Source organism: Apteryx mantelli, chromosome 8 (genome assembly GCF_036417845.1).
Source record: "Apteryx mantelli isolate bAptMan1 chromosome 8, bAptMan1.hap1, whole genome shotgun sequence".
In the NCBI taxonomy this organism is placed as follows: Eukaryota; Metazoa; Chordata; class Aves; order Apterygiformes; family Apterygidae; genus Apteryx; species Apteryx mantelli.
The window spans coordinates 30,790,600-30,804,951 of record NC_089985.1 but is presented as its reverse complement, the minus strand read 5'-3'; the positions used below and the strand labels follow the sequence as shown (position 1 = coordinate 30,804,951).

Genomic DNA, 14,352 nt, shown 5'->3' with positions numbered 1-14,352 from the left:
TTTTGACCAGCTCTGTGGTACCTTTCACCTGACTGTTCACCCAAGCAAGGGCTCTCCACCTTGCCCCTTGGCAGTTCCTTTAAGAAGAAAACCTCTCACGTGCTATAGCAGAGGTCAGAGCGGCACCCACGTCACTCCTGCCCTGAGCCCAACCCCGTGGCGCCCCAGGGAGCCTGTTCCATGCCTGTAAACCACAAGACCCTCTCTAGCTAAAGCAGCCCAGCTTCTGCCTCCAGCTCTTGGTTTTGCTCTTTGGTAGCTGGTGTTTTGGCCCTATGAGAATACTTACATTCAGTTGCTGAACTGGCTCTCCACTCCAGCTGCTGCTGCTCCTGAATGAGATAAGGTTCAAGATACTGGAGTCCCATTTAAGCATTTTCTCCACGCTTGAGCAGCAAGTATTTAGCACACCCAAGTGCAGAGTCACACACCTAGAACAAGGGAGCGCAGGGCATGCTCACCCACTGGCACAGCATTACCACTGCTGGCTGCATGAGAGGGGCGATGGGCCACCCCCAGCCACTGCAAGACCATCCCTGGTGGTCCTGTGTCCACACAACAGGCATGCAGGCCAAGCAGGGGCTGGAGCAGCTCCTGTGCCAAAGCCTGGATACACACGGGCATGATGTGGAAGGCAGGGTAAGTATCTCGCAGAGGGAGATTTCTGACAGCAGATGGATTTGTATCAAGCCAAGGCAGGGGGAAGACCCACAGCTGCAAGAGGATGAGTCCTTCAGCACCAGAGATCCTAATTTTTAACAAGGAAGGTGATTAATCTGCAGCCCCTCTACTGGCAGCATGAGCTCTCCAACCCCAGGCATTTCCTTCCTGAAGACACCTCTGCCAGGGCCTACAGGTTTGAGACAGGTCTGTTGGGACGGCCACACAGCTCCCAGGTGCCTCAGCCATTGCTGGCCATTAGCAGCAGTGATGCCACAGGACAAGGGAACTGACCTCATGCAGGAAGGACAAAACACTGCACCGACTTTACATCCTTTCTTCTGACCACGGCAAGGCCTAATTTGTGTCCCTGTCATTACACCAGGCACCCAGAACTCCTGGTCCCAAGCTTCAGCCCCAGAGGACAACCAGCACAGCTGGTGGGAGCAGACCACCTCGGCACAGTGCAGAGCCTGGCACCGCAGGGGCAGCGCTGACCTGGCCCTGCTCAGGGCAGGGGTGAGCACACAACAAGATGAGTCTCTCCCTTCTCACCAGGGCTCCTGACTCCAGCGCTCAGGCTGCATCCTCCCATGCACAAGTACAGGGCAGCCCCACACCACCACCACCCCTACAGCAAACTGCTCCAGAGCTTGGAGAAGGGCACAGGGGGATGCCAAGCTGGGCTAGGTTTGCCCCAACCGCCTTTCCACACCTAGCGCTGAGGTGCTGCTGTCCCATGGGGCAGATGCAAGAAGCTTGGCCCCAGGGCTGCCCCTCTGGGGCACAAGGAGCTGTGCCAGCAGTACAACAGGCCTCAACACCACTCCCAGATGGGATTAAAGCAACCAGGACATATTGCAGGGCTGGGCACAGGCTGTACTAGACACAGAGCCAGGCCCCACCAGCATCAACCCAGCCATCTGTGCCCATTGCACAGAGATTCCAGGCACTGCCAACGTCCCAGTAACAGGGACACAACCTGGAGCCTCTGCAGGAGAGGCCAGCGGAGCTGGGAGAGGCAGTACAGAGGCAGCTGCCCTCATCCAAGGGCAAGACCAGGAGATGTAAACACTTCCCTGGCTCCAGCAACCCTTCCACTGCCCCCCTCCCTGTTGTATTCAGGCAGGGATGGAGATGGGCAGCTCCAGGCATACACGTTCTCCAATCCAGAGCAGCACTAACAGCACTGGGGGTTAGATGCTCCCCTTGCCAAGGTGTACTGACAGCACAGCAGGATGAGGGCCTCATGCTGGATGTGGCAGACTGCAGCAGCATCAGCTCTATGCTCTTTGCAGAGCAGAGGCAGAAGGACCTTGCTCCTCCCTTCCCCCAAGCAGCAGAAGAGCTGCAGGCCCAGCTGTCTGCAGTCTGCTTCCCCAGGCTGTAGCTGTCACAGCCGGGGATAGGTGAGCAGAGAAGTAACTCCACCCCTACACTACTTTGGGACCGAGAGCCGAGAGCTGTGGGGCACAGACAGGGGCACTGTAGACTGGAGGGTCAAGGCACCCAGCAGCATGCGTACAGGCAGCAGCACCCAGCAAACAGTCAAGCAAGGGAGCCGCCGGCTGGAAGACTGCCTTGGAAGTGCAAAATCTTTGCTCCTCGGCCCTTCTGGTGCTCTCCAGTTGCACGATAGGTTTAAGGACACTGCAAATAGAAGCAGCAGTGATACACTCCCTCTCTGTGCTAAGCCATCTGGACAGTAGCCAAAAGACCCAAACCAGCTTGCGCCTGTGCCTCCAGCATGCCTCACACAGGGCAGTGCCAGGGCTGGCAGCAGCCTGGCTGAGCCAGCGCAGAGCAACCTGCTGCCTGCTCCAGCAGCCTGCTGCCAAGCAGCAAAGCAGAGCTCTGTGTTCCCATAGTCGAGCAAGGGTGGCTTCTTGTAGGCTGAGCAGGCAGACTTGTTAACCCAGGCATGTGTGGAACCACCCACGCAGGGCAGACGTCACCAGGCTCCTGGAGCAGAGCAGGGACTTTGCCAGAGGCACAGAGGGACACCTCCAGTCACGGGGTCAGCCCAGATCAGCCCTTGCTCTCCAAAAGCCTCCTCAGCAGACCTGTGGCCACATGCAGGGCAGAGGAAGAGCTGCAGCCTTGGACAAGAACCATATTTATTTCACGGACACGGAATTGCACTGTTGATCGATTCTACACACACCGGGGACACGCAGCAGCACGACCCCCACCAGGCTGGGCCAGGCCACTGGGGGCAGAATTCACACAGAGATATTTGTTTCTTCCACGGGGCCGATCAGCAGGAGGGGGGGTCTATACAGCTGGGCTCCCACTCCTGCTTGGGGGCAGCTCCCGCCCCAATCAAGGATAGAAACATTAAATAAGTATATACAGCACCTCCTGGGGCAGGCTGGAACAGGCTGGGTGAGACAGGGCTCAGTTGCCCATTTTTACTTTAGATGTCTAGAAAGAAAAAAGAGAAGTCAGGCCATGCCCCACAAACCCTGGCTTGGCACCCCAAACCCACCCAGGCCTAGGCAGCCACAAGCACCCTGGGACTGCTTGGAAGCTGCAGACAGCTCATCAGCCCCACTGAGGGGACACGAGCATTGCATAGGGCACATCCAAGGTGTGACACCCTTGGTGACAGTAGCTCAGAGGGGCTATCAGCAGAGTTGACACTGCTGCGCAAAGGCACACTCTCCTGTGGGACAGCTGCATCACCCCCAAGCCTCACGAGCAGCCTCTCCCACCACTACAGAGGATTGTGTTGGAGCACAGGTGTGTCTGCCTGGAGCTGAAAAGCAGCAGGGTGACAGGCACCTTGTGCTCACATAAGCTTGGGGACCCCAGGAGGCAGGTACCTGCAGGATAGCAACGATGACCCCAAACAGCCCTATGGCACTGCCGAAGATCTCCACAATCAGGATCTTGACGAAGAGGCTTGTGTTCTGAGCATCAGCCAAGGCAGCCCCGCTGCCCACGATGCCCACGCACACCCCGCAGAAGAGATTGGACAACCCCACAGTCAGGCCAGCCCCAAACATGGAGAAACCTGTGAGAGAGGGACACTATGAGAGCAGGGGGCAACCCCCTCCACCTGCACCCAAGGCACACTGCAGCAGATCTGGCTCGAGACAACACAAGAACCAGAGCGGCCAAACACCAGCAGCTCCCCACTTTGGCGAACAGGACTGCTCCAGGGTGCAGCTGGGTTCCCGCAGTGCCAGACCAGCGGGTGACAGCAACCAGGGTAGGCAAGGTAGCTGCCTGGCCTCCCCCTCCCCACAGGGGCATCCGAGGGGATGCAGCAGTCCTGCAGAGTCCAGTAAGACTTGACATCTGCCTGCTGGTTCCCAGAGGCCCAGCAGCTGCTGCTGCCCATGGGGAGAGCAGTGTCACTGCTGGGCAGCAGAGCCCCTGCCCTGGCTGGGTGAAGGAGGGCCTAGAGAAGGTAATTTAAAAGCTGCCTTCTGGCAAGAGAGTTACATCTGCTGTCCAGGACAGCGCAAAGGGCCCTGCCATACTGTTCAGACACTGCTGACAGGGTCAGCTTGGATGGAGCCAGTCAGCTCTGGAGCAGGGCAGGGGCTGGGCAAGCTGGACCCTGCAGCCCCATTCTCTATGGGTGAGAGCAGAGGGAGCAGCAGGAGGCTGCAGGCAGAGGGAGGCAATGCTTGCAGCCAGGGACCTGAGCAGCCCTTACCTGCATGATAGTTCCTGGCCCCAATGGTCTCTGGCGTGACTGCAGAGAAAGGCTAAAACAAAGTACACAGCCTGGGTTAGTGGCAAGTCTGTGGTCTTTGGGAGAGCCACCTGTCCCCAACATAGCCTGAGGTAGCCCCAATTTGACCAGAGCTGAGCCCTGACTCCATATCCTGGCAAGCCTTCGTTATCCCATCTTGCGTGTGCTCCCCCATCCCTCCCTCAAGCGTGGGCAAGAGCCAACCCACAGACCTCCAGCCCAGGGGCTCGCAGAGCCATGACAGCATCCAACGTCCACAGAGGGCCATGGCTCCCAACACTGGCCCTTTCCTGGCTGCACATCCCCACCACAGCCCAGAGGCATGGTGCTGGCAAGGCAGCCCTAGCCCTTCCGTACCTCAGCCATGTTACTGATGACAATTGCCATGATGATCCCGTAGATGGCCACAGCCTCGCAGAAAATGATGCTGTGAGAGAGAAGCAACTCTGAGCACAATGTCCCCCACCCTGAGCAGTCCACCCCAGCTTGCATCCCACCAGCCAGATCCCTCCAGGGCCATAACAGAGCAGAACTGCAGCCCAGCCCACCCGCTGTTCTCCTCTCCAACAAGGGAGATGGTTGTGCTGTGCCACCCAAGTAACCTGTGACATCTCTGTGGGGAGCAGGCCCTTGGATCCCCTCCCTTCCGCCAGCCCCGCTTGGCCTCTGCTGGGAAGAGCTGTGCAAGGTCTGGTAGGGCACCCCTTGCCTAAGGCAGGAAGTGTGATCTTGGGGTGTTTGTTTTGAACACACTGAGCTCATTCACTGTGTGATATCACACCACTTGTGACCCTTCAAAGTAACACTTGGGCTCCTTTACAGCTCTTTGTTTCCAGAACAAACAGCAGCAGCAGCTCAGCAGGGAACAATCTGCCAGCAGCACCCAGCTAGAGATAGGACAGGAGTCTCTGCACTGGGCTGGGACCTGCACTGATCAGGCAGGGCGTGAGCATAAACCCAGATCTGTGCTTACCTGACCAGGTTCTTGGTTTTGATCCGGGGTGCTTTGACTCCGCCACCAATGATGCTGGAGCCTGTGATGTAAATCCCCCTGCAGCAGACAAGGGTGGTTGGTGGAGGGTCTGGCACATCCTGAAGGGCTTGATAGAAAAACCAGGTCCTTCCAGCTGAGCAAAGAGCTGGGCATGCAGCTGGGGAGATACTGTGGGCCCAACCTGCCCACCCCCAGGGCGCATGTGGTCTCAAGCACTGCCACCTACACTGGCAGAATGGCTGGGGACACAAAAGCAGCCCCAGCATAGCTCACCGGCTCGACCTCTGAAGAGCCAGGGACACCCCTGTCCCTCTACTGCCTTCACCCCAAGTAGCCTGCTGGGTGAAGGGGCCTGGTCAGACCCCCCAGGAGCCCTGTAACCAGGCCCCACTGCTGTGGTGACCCACATATGCTCCCTACACGCACATGCTGTTCTGCTCCTGCTCGGCCATGGGAAACCACAGTATGGGCACAGCTCCCGAGGCAGGACAGCAGGAATTTGCTGAAGCCCCAGCCTCAACTCACCAGGCAGCTCCCACTACAGACAGGGAGATGGCCAGGCCAATGCCCAGGTTGGACCACATGAAGGGCGAGGTCTCCGTCAGGAACCTGGATAGGGAGGAACACTCTGAATTAGTGCACAGGCAGAAACCCCCTAGCCATGGTGCACAGCCCCACAACAGTACCCGCAAATCCATCACACTCACCATGCAGCTGGAGATGAGTCAGGCACCGCCAAATAACGGGATGTGAAAGCCTATCTTTGCTTGCCAGTGCCCCAGGACCTTCACCTGGGTAGGCCAAGACCTTCCTCCTGACACTCACCACACAGGGGAAGCCTGGACTGAGAGGACACTGTTCCCCCTGGGAGAGGGGGGGCACTGGGACAGAGATGGGAAAGGGCAATGACAGCAACACCAGGACCCTGCACAGGGCCAATCGCACATGTATGTGGCCAGCATCATGCCCACAACCAGGTGCTTTGGTGTATGCACACCACAGACCCAGCTGCTGCCATGAGAGAGCAGACACAAGAGTTCGTTTGGGCTGCCACACACCGACGAAGGATCTGCAAGGGGGCAACCAGGCCTGCCATGACAGAACTAGTGGCAGCCTCCCCTGGGGCTGCCATCCCTTGCACCAACATTCATGCTGGAGAGGAGACAGGGGAAAGCTGCCCTGGGGTCTTGAGGGAGACTCAGCCCTGCTATATTTCCAAGCAAAAGATAGCCTGCATGGCTGTGCCAGCAGCATCTCCAGGACAGTTTCAACTAGGATGCAACCCACCAGGCCTGCCCCGGACAATGTGAGCAGCCTGTCTGCGGGATAAGGCACAGTCAGCTAGCCACAGCACCCTGGAGAGGAAGGAAACATCCTCTGTGAGGAGGGACGAATTCTAACAGGGATGAAATGGTCTCACATGGAGCGGACACCCCACTCAGCTGTAGCTCTCATGCCACCAGGATGCAGTGACCACTGCCCGGCACCCAAGAGCAAACACTGTTCCCATCAGGCACAACCAGCACCAACCACCTCCTCACACAGCCCTGTGCCTGGCAAGGAGGATGCCAGTATTTACAGGGAACTCACCAGGCCACATCGAAGCGGAAGCCCAGGTCAAATATTGTGTAGCAGATCCCTGGAAAGCAAGAGCGACACAGGAACCTTTAGACAGGCACCACGCACCAGTCTGGCGCTGCTGTTTGCTCTCCCACCTGTGAGCCAACATCAGCTGATGGGCAGAGGCTGACAAGCACAGCGTACCACATAGGAAGGTTACAGGGGAGACTGTCTCAGGCATGCAAAGCTGAGGGGCAGAAGCGCCCCTCCAAAGTCCAGCCTCAGTGACCGCAGTATTCCTGTGCTGCCAAAGGAGGAGCCTGTGCAGCTTCTCCTATGCCCATGATCACAGGACAGAGACCACCTGGACTCATGACATCCCCATACCTCAGCCCAGCCTTCATCCAGAACAAGACTTCTGTAGTCGATACACCCATTTTCTGTTCCCCATTCCTGCTGAGCACCCACATGCCACGTTGGACTGAAGAGGCTCAAGAGCAATGCACAGCCCTGTGCTCCAGCACAGTCTCCGTCTGCATCACCCGATGGCTCAGCCCTGCTGGATAGCCATGGTACTGGGTAACTGGTCATGAGCTCTTGTTTCTCTCACAGGGGGAACGAGGCTGTGCCCAGAGCGATTGTCATGTGCTGCTCCATCACCATCTGACCCGGGTCCATGCACTGCTCACAAGGAGCCTGTCAATGCCAGGAGCTGCTGCCCCCCAGCCCTAGTCTTTCCAAGGACACGGATGTTAAGGCTTAGCTGCTGTGCTCAGCGTTTCCTCCAGGGTTAGTCATATCCAGGGAAGTTTGTACTCCAACCCAGGCAGCAGATACCGAAGCCCAGCCCTGAGAAACCCAGAATAGCTCTTCTTTTACAGGGACGGACTCACAAAGACAGTTCACCCTGCTCTACTCGGGGTACCGTGCCACCAGCCACAAGAGATGAAAAGGGAGTCTTCCTCAGGCAACGGAAGTGCCAAACAAACCCAGTTTAGCCAGGCTTATCGCTGTCCCTGGAGGCCCTGCCAGGGCACAGGGTCCATTTGAAGCCACAGCAAGGAGAGATTGCACCAGGTCAGAAGCGTGTTGCCTCCCTTAAAGCACAGCTAGAGCACAGGTGTTGTAGAGAAAATTGGATGCTGCACTAACAGCTCGGCCTCTCTGGCACACGTGAGCCCAGAGCTGCCAACAAGGGAGGGAGCCAGTGTGGACTGAAGGGTTCCAGCGCTTGCCAGCCTCTGGCGGGCGGGGGCAACTGAACGTGCCTTCAAACAGAGCCGGCCAAGTGGAGGCCCATAGCATTAACCAATTCCTGGTGGCAACAGTCAACAGCTCATAACACGGACTGCCACTCTGCAAACACACACAGCCAGAGGGGCAGCGGCAGGACCGACAGTGAAAATTCAGCTCGTCCTCAGGCACCTTTAACCCAAGCACCTCTCCCATGCTGAATCACAGCAGGGAGTTGCACCCAGCAGCCTGAGCGCATGCAGAGGTGCTCGCACCAAAAACATGTCTTCCTCAGAACTTGTGAACATCAAAGGGGAAATACAGCTGCGGACCAGAATAGGCATTTGCTCTTTACATGGCTCAAAGCGGGCAGTTGGAAAAGAGTCGGTGACGTGGCCCTAAGGAACAGATAACTGCCAACAGTGTGGCAGTGTCTGCTCCACACCAGATAAAGCCAGTTAAGGGACAGCTCTTTGCCACTGCTGACTAGAGACAGAGGCTGCACGGCACTCACTCCTATCTAAGACCAGAAAAAGAAAAGACAGGAGACTTCTCAAATACTTATAAGAAGCAAAGAGGCCACTGCCTCAAGCCTGATGCTCTGTTCCCTCAGGAGTCACAGTCTGGAGGCAGCAGGTGATGGTGAGCGGGCGATGTGACCAGCAGTAATGCAGAGGAAGGACCACATGCCCAGGAGTTGGAGGAGCCCTTCCCTGCCCATGGCCAGGAGCTGCAGGACAGCTCATCACCCGGGAGAGCCCTGTGCTGCTAACATAGACAGACCTGGCACATTGACCCTGTATGCTGAAAGCCACCATGCAGGACTCAGGCTGCGAGGACACCGGCACCCTGTGCCCCAGGAGGAAGTAAAACGGCTGCCCTGAAAAGCCAGCCCTGAAAGGGGAAGCGGTAATGCCAGTCACTCCTCCCGGCAGAGGAACTGGAGTGGCTCCCCTCAGCAGTGACACACAAATGAGGAACAGTGCCATGGCCAGGGAGCATGAAGGGAGGCCGCACCCTGGCCCGTGCTCCTGGTGACCTTCACGGACGCTCTCCGCTGTCTCCTCTGTGCTGCCAGGGCCGGGCCTCACCAGTTTGGTACTTGTTTGTGTTTTGGGTTCATTGCTTGGCCTGCAGAGCAGGAACTGATCCCAACCAGCCTCAGCTACCCCACTCCCCAGAAGCAGGAAAGAAGAGCTACATCCAGCTCAGTATGGATCGCTGGGGCACCTTCTCTCTCTTTAGGAGCAGATGTAGCCTTGGATTCATACACACAGGAAATGGGGTGAAGAATGCTTTCCACAAGCTCTGGCTCCTAGCCCTGCAGCCAGGAGGGCAGAAAGCAGCCACGGCAGCGGGGCCACGACCAGCAAAGCAGGGCTCAGGACCAGGAGGAGAAGCACAAAGAGGCACACTAAAACGCTGTGCAGAGCGAGACTACTTCCTGCTTGCTCTGTCCCAGAAGAGGGATTGCAACAGGGCAGAAGTTAAGAGTGCCTGGGCTCAGCTCACCAACGTTTTCTGACGGTCTCAACTCACAGTGTGTGTCTGAGCTGGTGTGAACTGCAGGACTCAGAGAGCTCCCTAAGGCAGCCCTGGACCTGGCACTCTGTTCATTAGGCCTGCTGGAGAGACCCTGGAAACATGAAGGAGTGAGACACACTCAGCTTCTTACTCAGTCTCTCCCCTCATCTGAACACTGAGACAGGAACCAAGTCCTCCCCAGCTGCTGTCTGGCTTCTGCTCACTTCACTCAGTGCTAGAAGAGGAAATAACCAGCATGACCAGCAGCTCCAGCAAAGTTCAGCGTACAATATCTTCCCGTTAACCCTTAGAGCTGTCCCTTTCAGAGGAGCATTAAAATCCATCCCCAGTGCTACTGAGGCTGATGCTACCAGCAGCAGGGCCTAGGCCTCTGCAAGCTGCAGCAACACTACGCATCAACTCTGCAAAAAGTAGGCCACAACTGCACATCTTATGTTACTGCAGTGTAGAGAAGCGAGAAGGCTTGCTCCTCCACCTAGAAGATACTGACTGTCATAGTCTGAAAGCCAGGCACTTGCCTTTACTCACCCTGAGCCACTGAACCCAACACAAGCCCTTGACTGGCACAAACATCTTTCTGCTCTCTCACGCAGACAGAGAAGCAAACCAACTGTCCGAGCCAGAGAGGCTCAGATTGCCAAGGGCTGAGCATCACACGGCAGCGGGCAGTTACACGGCAGCACTGCTCAGGGTCTGATCCACCCACGGGGGCAGCCCAAAGGACACACACATGGATAACCAGGCTGAAATGGGTGAATGGTGCGAGAGGCTGCATGCCTCTGCCAGAGAGCAGCTCCGTCACCAGCAGACTGATAGCCTTGCACCCCCCTGCCCAGGTCTTCCACCCTTTTCCACAAAAAAGCTAACTCTTCCACCCCTTCCTTGTAAGCCAGCAAAGAAACAAGTCCAAATCACTGCCAAAGCCCCTCCCCACACTCCCTCATGCCCAGAACCACACTACTCCTCTGCTCCCAGGACATATCCTACTCCTGCACTTGCATCCCACAGTGGGCTTCCCCCCGTAGCGGGTATCCCGTGCACCCCACGCCCCATCACGCAGCTCAGCTCCCTGCCCACCCGCAGTACATACTGCCATCGCGCACCAAGTTCCCTTCACCGCTCAGGACATCCCACACCTGGACACCCCCTTCCCAGGTCCCCGCGCACTCCCAGGAAACAGCCCGTCTCAGCACCCCCACCCCAGCTCACCGCCGCCGAGCCACCCCACAGCTCGGCTCCCCGCACAGCCCAGCGCCCTCCTTCTCCCACAGCCCGGCACCCTCAGCCCTCCAACCACTGGTCCCCCATTGATCCTGCGAGCCCCAACGCCTCTGCCCCCCCCAGCCCAGCCCCACGGCCCGCTCTGCCCCCCCGGGCCCGCAGCGCGGCCGTCCCGCCGCTCACCGACGCCCAGCAGCGTGCTCCAGAAGGCGAGGGCCAGCCCCGAGTAGAGCAGCGCGAGCCCCGTCATGGCGGCGGCGGCGGCGGCGCGGGACGCGACGGAGCGGCCGGGCTCGGCGCGTCACCTGACCCGCGGCACGTGATCGGAACCGCAGCGGCCGAGCGGAAAGCACGTGACCCCCGGCCTCCACGGCGCGCAGCTATTGGCTGCCTGGCCCACCTCCGCGCAGGAACTACACAGACCAGAATGCCACGCGACAGGCGCCTCTTTCCATTGGCTACCATTCTCCGCTCCGGCCCCGCTCCACCGGGGGTGGGGTTTCCGGTAAAGTAGGGGGCGGTACTGTGTTCTCATTGGCCGACTCCTGGTCCCAGCCCGGAAGCCGGCGCGGGGGTACCCGCGTGGCGGGCGGTGGGCTGGAGGGGAGCGGGGCCGCTGCCCCGACCCGTGACCCCTGACCCCGCGGCGCCATGGCAACGGCGTTCAGCAGCGACGGGGAGGCCGCGCTGCGGCGGGCGCCGGGCCCGGTGGCGGCGGCGCCGCGCGGGGACCTCGACGGCTTCTACGAGACGGACCGAGCCGCGGCCTTCGTGCGGGGTGGCGCGTTCCGCAAGGTGCGCCGGGCCGGGGGGCCGGGGCCGGGCCGGGGCCTGCGGGGCCGCGTCTCACCCCCTGCCCCCTCAGGTCGCCCTGCAGTTCCCCGACGAGCTCCTGGCGGACGCAGCGGCGGTGGCAGCCCGCATGGAGGCGGCGACCGGCGCCGAGATGTACATCCTGGGGGACACCACGTACGGCAGGTCGGTGCGGGGCCGGGGGGGCTGTGTCCCGGGGGCCCTGCCCGCCTCCACGGGGCACCTCGGGGGGGTCGGGGCTGGCCCTGCTGCTTGGGGCCAGGAAGGGCTCCCTCTCTCGCCTCACCTCCCCCTCGCTGCAGAGGGGCTGGGGGCTGCCTGGGCTGGAGGCCGCAGCGCCAGGGAGCAGGGTGGCAGGAGGAGGAGGAGGGAGAGGAGCTCTGCGGTGCCGGGCCTGCGTGCCTCCCCCATGGCCCTGGCTGACGCTGGGCCCCCCTGCAGCTGCTGTGTGGATGAAGTGGCCGCCGAGCACGTGGGTGCTGAGGCTCTGGTGCACTACGGCCCGGCCTGCCTCAGCCCCTGCGGAAAGCTCCCGGTGCTGCACATCTTCGGACAGCAGCCCCTGGACGTCGAGCGCTGTGCAGAGGTCTTCCAGGAGTTCTACCCCGACCGGCAGAGCCATGTGGTGGTGCTGAGTGATGTGGTCTATGCCCATGCAATGGGTGAGTGCTCCAGGGCAGCGAGGAGGTCTCCGGTGGTGCTCTGGGCTCTGCAGAGTTGCCAGGCGGAGACACTGTCAGCCTTGATTTCTGTGCTCTCCTCCCCATAGCCTGCCGCCTCTGCTGTGCCAGCCCCGCAGGACAGGTCTGTGCCTATGTTTCATTCCCATTCCTTTCTCCCTTCAGGGGAGCTGGAGCAGCAGTTATGCCAGGAGTACCCCAACGTTGTCTTCTCCAGTGTGGCATGCGGGGACCCTCCCAGCCAGGCGCTGCCTGGGGAGGTGCGGCAGTTCGGCCGTCGGTTCCCCGTGGAGGCACCGGGAGGGCTGCAGGACTGCGCCATGTTCTACGTGGGAGCCGAGGGCCTGGCCCTCACCAGCTTCATGCTCACCTGGAACCGCTGCCCCTTCAGCTCTTTCGACCCCGCCACCGGCTGCGGCCGCCGTGAGACCTTCAATGTCAACCGGGCCCTGATGCGACGCCTCTACCTGGTGGAGCGGGCCCGGGATGCCGGGGTGGTGGGCATCCTGGTGGGCACCCTCGGCGTGGCGGGCTACCTGGCCGTGCTGCAGCACCTCCGGGAGCTGCTGCGCCGGGCTGGCAAGCGCAGCTACACACTGGCCGTGGGGAAGCCGAACCCTGCCAAGCTGGCCAACTTCCTGGAAGTTGATGTCTTCGTCCTGGTGGCCTGCGCTCAGAACTCCCTGCTGGACTCCAGCGACTTCTACCGGCCTGTAGTGACCCCCTATGAGCTGGAGCTGGCCTGTAACCCGGCTCGGGAATGGACCGGGAACTACCTCACCGACTTCCGAGACTTGCTGCCAGGTAATGGCTGGGAACCAGCTGCGGAGAGCGGTGTGTCCTGCCCTGCTCCCATCCCCGGTGGCCGTGGTCACCCAGCTCTGTGCTGGCGGCAGGGTGGGTGCGAGCTTCAGGCTGACACTACTGTCTCCTGGCAGGTGCCTGTGCTCACGTCGAGCTCCCGCCAGCAGTCTGCGCAGAGGAGGCTGTTCCCGACGTCTCACTGATCACGGGGGATATGCGTGCTGTCCGTTTCTGCAACCCCCCGGCCCCCCAGCTGCCCCCCAGCACCGCCCTGGCCTGCAGGGACCAGACACGGGCAGTTGCAGAGATCAGCCCTGCTGGTTCGTGCTTTGGTTTCGCAGTTGGGTGAGCCCCGGCGCAGGGGCAGTGCCGCCTCCCTGCTCTCCAGTAATGGCTCCCTCCTCTCTCTCCTCCCAGCCTCCTTCCTGGAGTCCCGCAGCTGGCGGGGCCTGGAGCAGCAGCTGGGGAAGACGCCTGTCTCCAAAGCCGTGCAGGGCCGGCGAGGGATTGCCATCGCCTACGAGGACGAGGGCCGCGAGGAACCCTGATGCTGCAGCAGCATCGGCCAGGACCAGGGCGGTGCCAGGTGGAGGGGCCTGGACCTGGCCTGTCATGGTGTGTCAGACCTGCGATGGTCTAACAAGGATCTGGACTCTATTCCAGGTAGGGCCAGGGAGCTGCCTCTAGCCGGCCCCAGCTGGATGCGGCCCTGGAGCCTGTAGCACAGCAGTGGGAGAGCAGGAGGCACACGGGGGTTCAGTGATGCCCATGGCACGCTGCGGAGCACAGCCAGGGCAGCAGCGGGGCCGAGACAAGGCGCTTGGCCCTAACCTGGCCTCCAGGGGCTCACTCCATGGCCCAGTCAATAGGAGTTTTCGCACTACTGGGGAAAGGGCACAAGCCTTGCATCGAGCTGTCAATACCGGGACTCGGGGCTTGTCTGGTTATTGCTATTATCTAAAGCTGAACTAAATGGAGAGTTGGTGTGAGTGAACTGTCTTCTAGCATAAAACATGGGCTGAAGAATGCAGACTGGGGGTGATATCAGAGGTCCCAAAGTAAAAACACAGATTGCAGTACTTGCTACAGAAGTGCAGCCTTATTAATTAGGTAAAACCAGTCTGAGAGAACAGAAA

At 59.9% G+C, this 14,352-nt stretch overlaps 2 protein-coding genes across 3 annotated transcripts; one reads left to right on the top strand and one right to left on the bottom strand.

Moving 5' to 3' along the window:
• Positions 1-2,760: 2,760 nt before the first annotated feature.
• ATP6V0B (ATPase H+ transporting V0 subunit b) lies at positions 2,761-11,237 on the bottom strand. The gene is made up of 8 exons (XM_067301092.1): positions 11,103-11,237; positions 6,951-6,999; positions 5,886-5,969; positions 5,340-5,417; positions 4,724-4,793; positions 4,328-4,379; positions 3,486-3,676; positions 2,761-3,084 (listed from the first exon to the last, which is right to left on the bottom strand). The coding sequence occupies exons 1-8, from the start codon at positions 11,167-11,169 to the stop codon at positions 3,058-3,060; spliced, it is 618 nt and encodes a 205-aa protein (XP_067157193.1). The 5' UTR covers positions 11,170-11,237; the 3' UTR covers positions 2,761-3,057.
• A 245-nt stretch (positions 11,238-11,482) lies between these two features.
• Positions 11,483-14,193, top strand: DPH2 (diphthamide biosynthesis 2). 2 transcript variants are annotated; one of them, XM_067301090.1, is made up of 6 exons: positions 11,483-11,714; positions 11,785-11,897; positions 12,174-12,394; positions 12,578-13,216; positions 13,351-13,536; positions 13,634-14,193. In XM_067301090.1, the coding sequence occupies exons 1-6, from the start codon at positions 11,571-11,573 to the stop codon at positions 13,762-13,764; spliced, it is 1,434 nt and encodes a 477-aa protein (XP_067157191.1). In that variant the 5' UTR covers positions 11,483-11,570; the 3' UTR covers positions 13,765-14,193. The 2 variants fall into 2 exon arrangements, with proteins under 2 accessions (XP_067157191.1, XP_067157192.1); XM_067301091.1 differs by lacking the exon at positions 13,351-13,536.
• Positions 14,194-14,352: the final 159 nt, after the last annotated feature.

Bases quoted from the DNA above. Each gene is read 5' to 3' on its own strand.
- ATP6V0B (XM_067301092.1), bottom strand. From the start codon at position 11,169: ATGACGGGGCTCGCGCTGCTCTACTCGGGGCTGGCCCTCGCCTTCTGG. The intron at 5,418-5,885 runs GTGAGTTGAGGC...TGTCTGCTGCAG, and splicing joins TCTGTAGTGGGAGCTGCCTG to GGGGATTTACATCACAGGCT. The intron at 3,085-3,485 runs GTACCTGCCTCC...TTTTCTTTCTAG, and splicing joins TCATCGTTGCTATCCTGCAG to ACATCTAAAGTAAAAATGGG.
- DPH2 (XM_067301090.1), top strand. From the start codon at position 11,571: ATGGCAACGGCGTTCAGCAGCGACGGGGAGGCCGCGCTGCGGCGGGCG. The intron at 12,395-12,577 runs GTGAGTGCTCCA...TTCTCCCTTCAG, and splicing joins GGTCTATGCCCATGCAATGG to GGGAGCTGGAGCAGCAGTTA. The intron at 13,537-13,633 runs GTTCGTGCTTTG...CTCTCCTCCCAG, and splicing joins TGCAGAGATCAGCCCTGCTG to CCTCCTTCCTGGAGTCCCGC.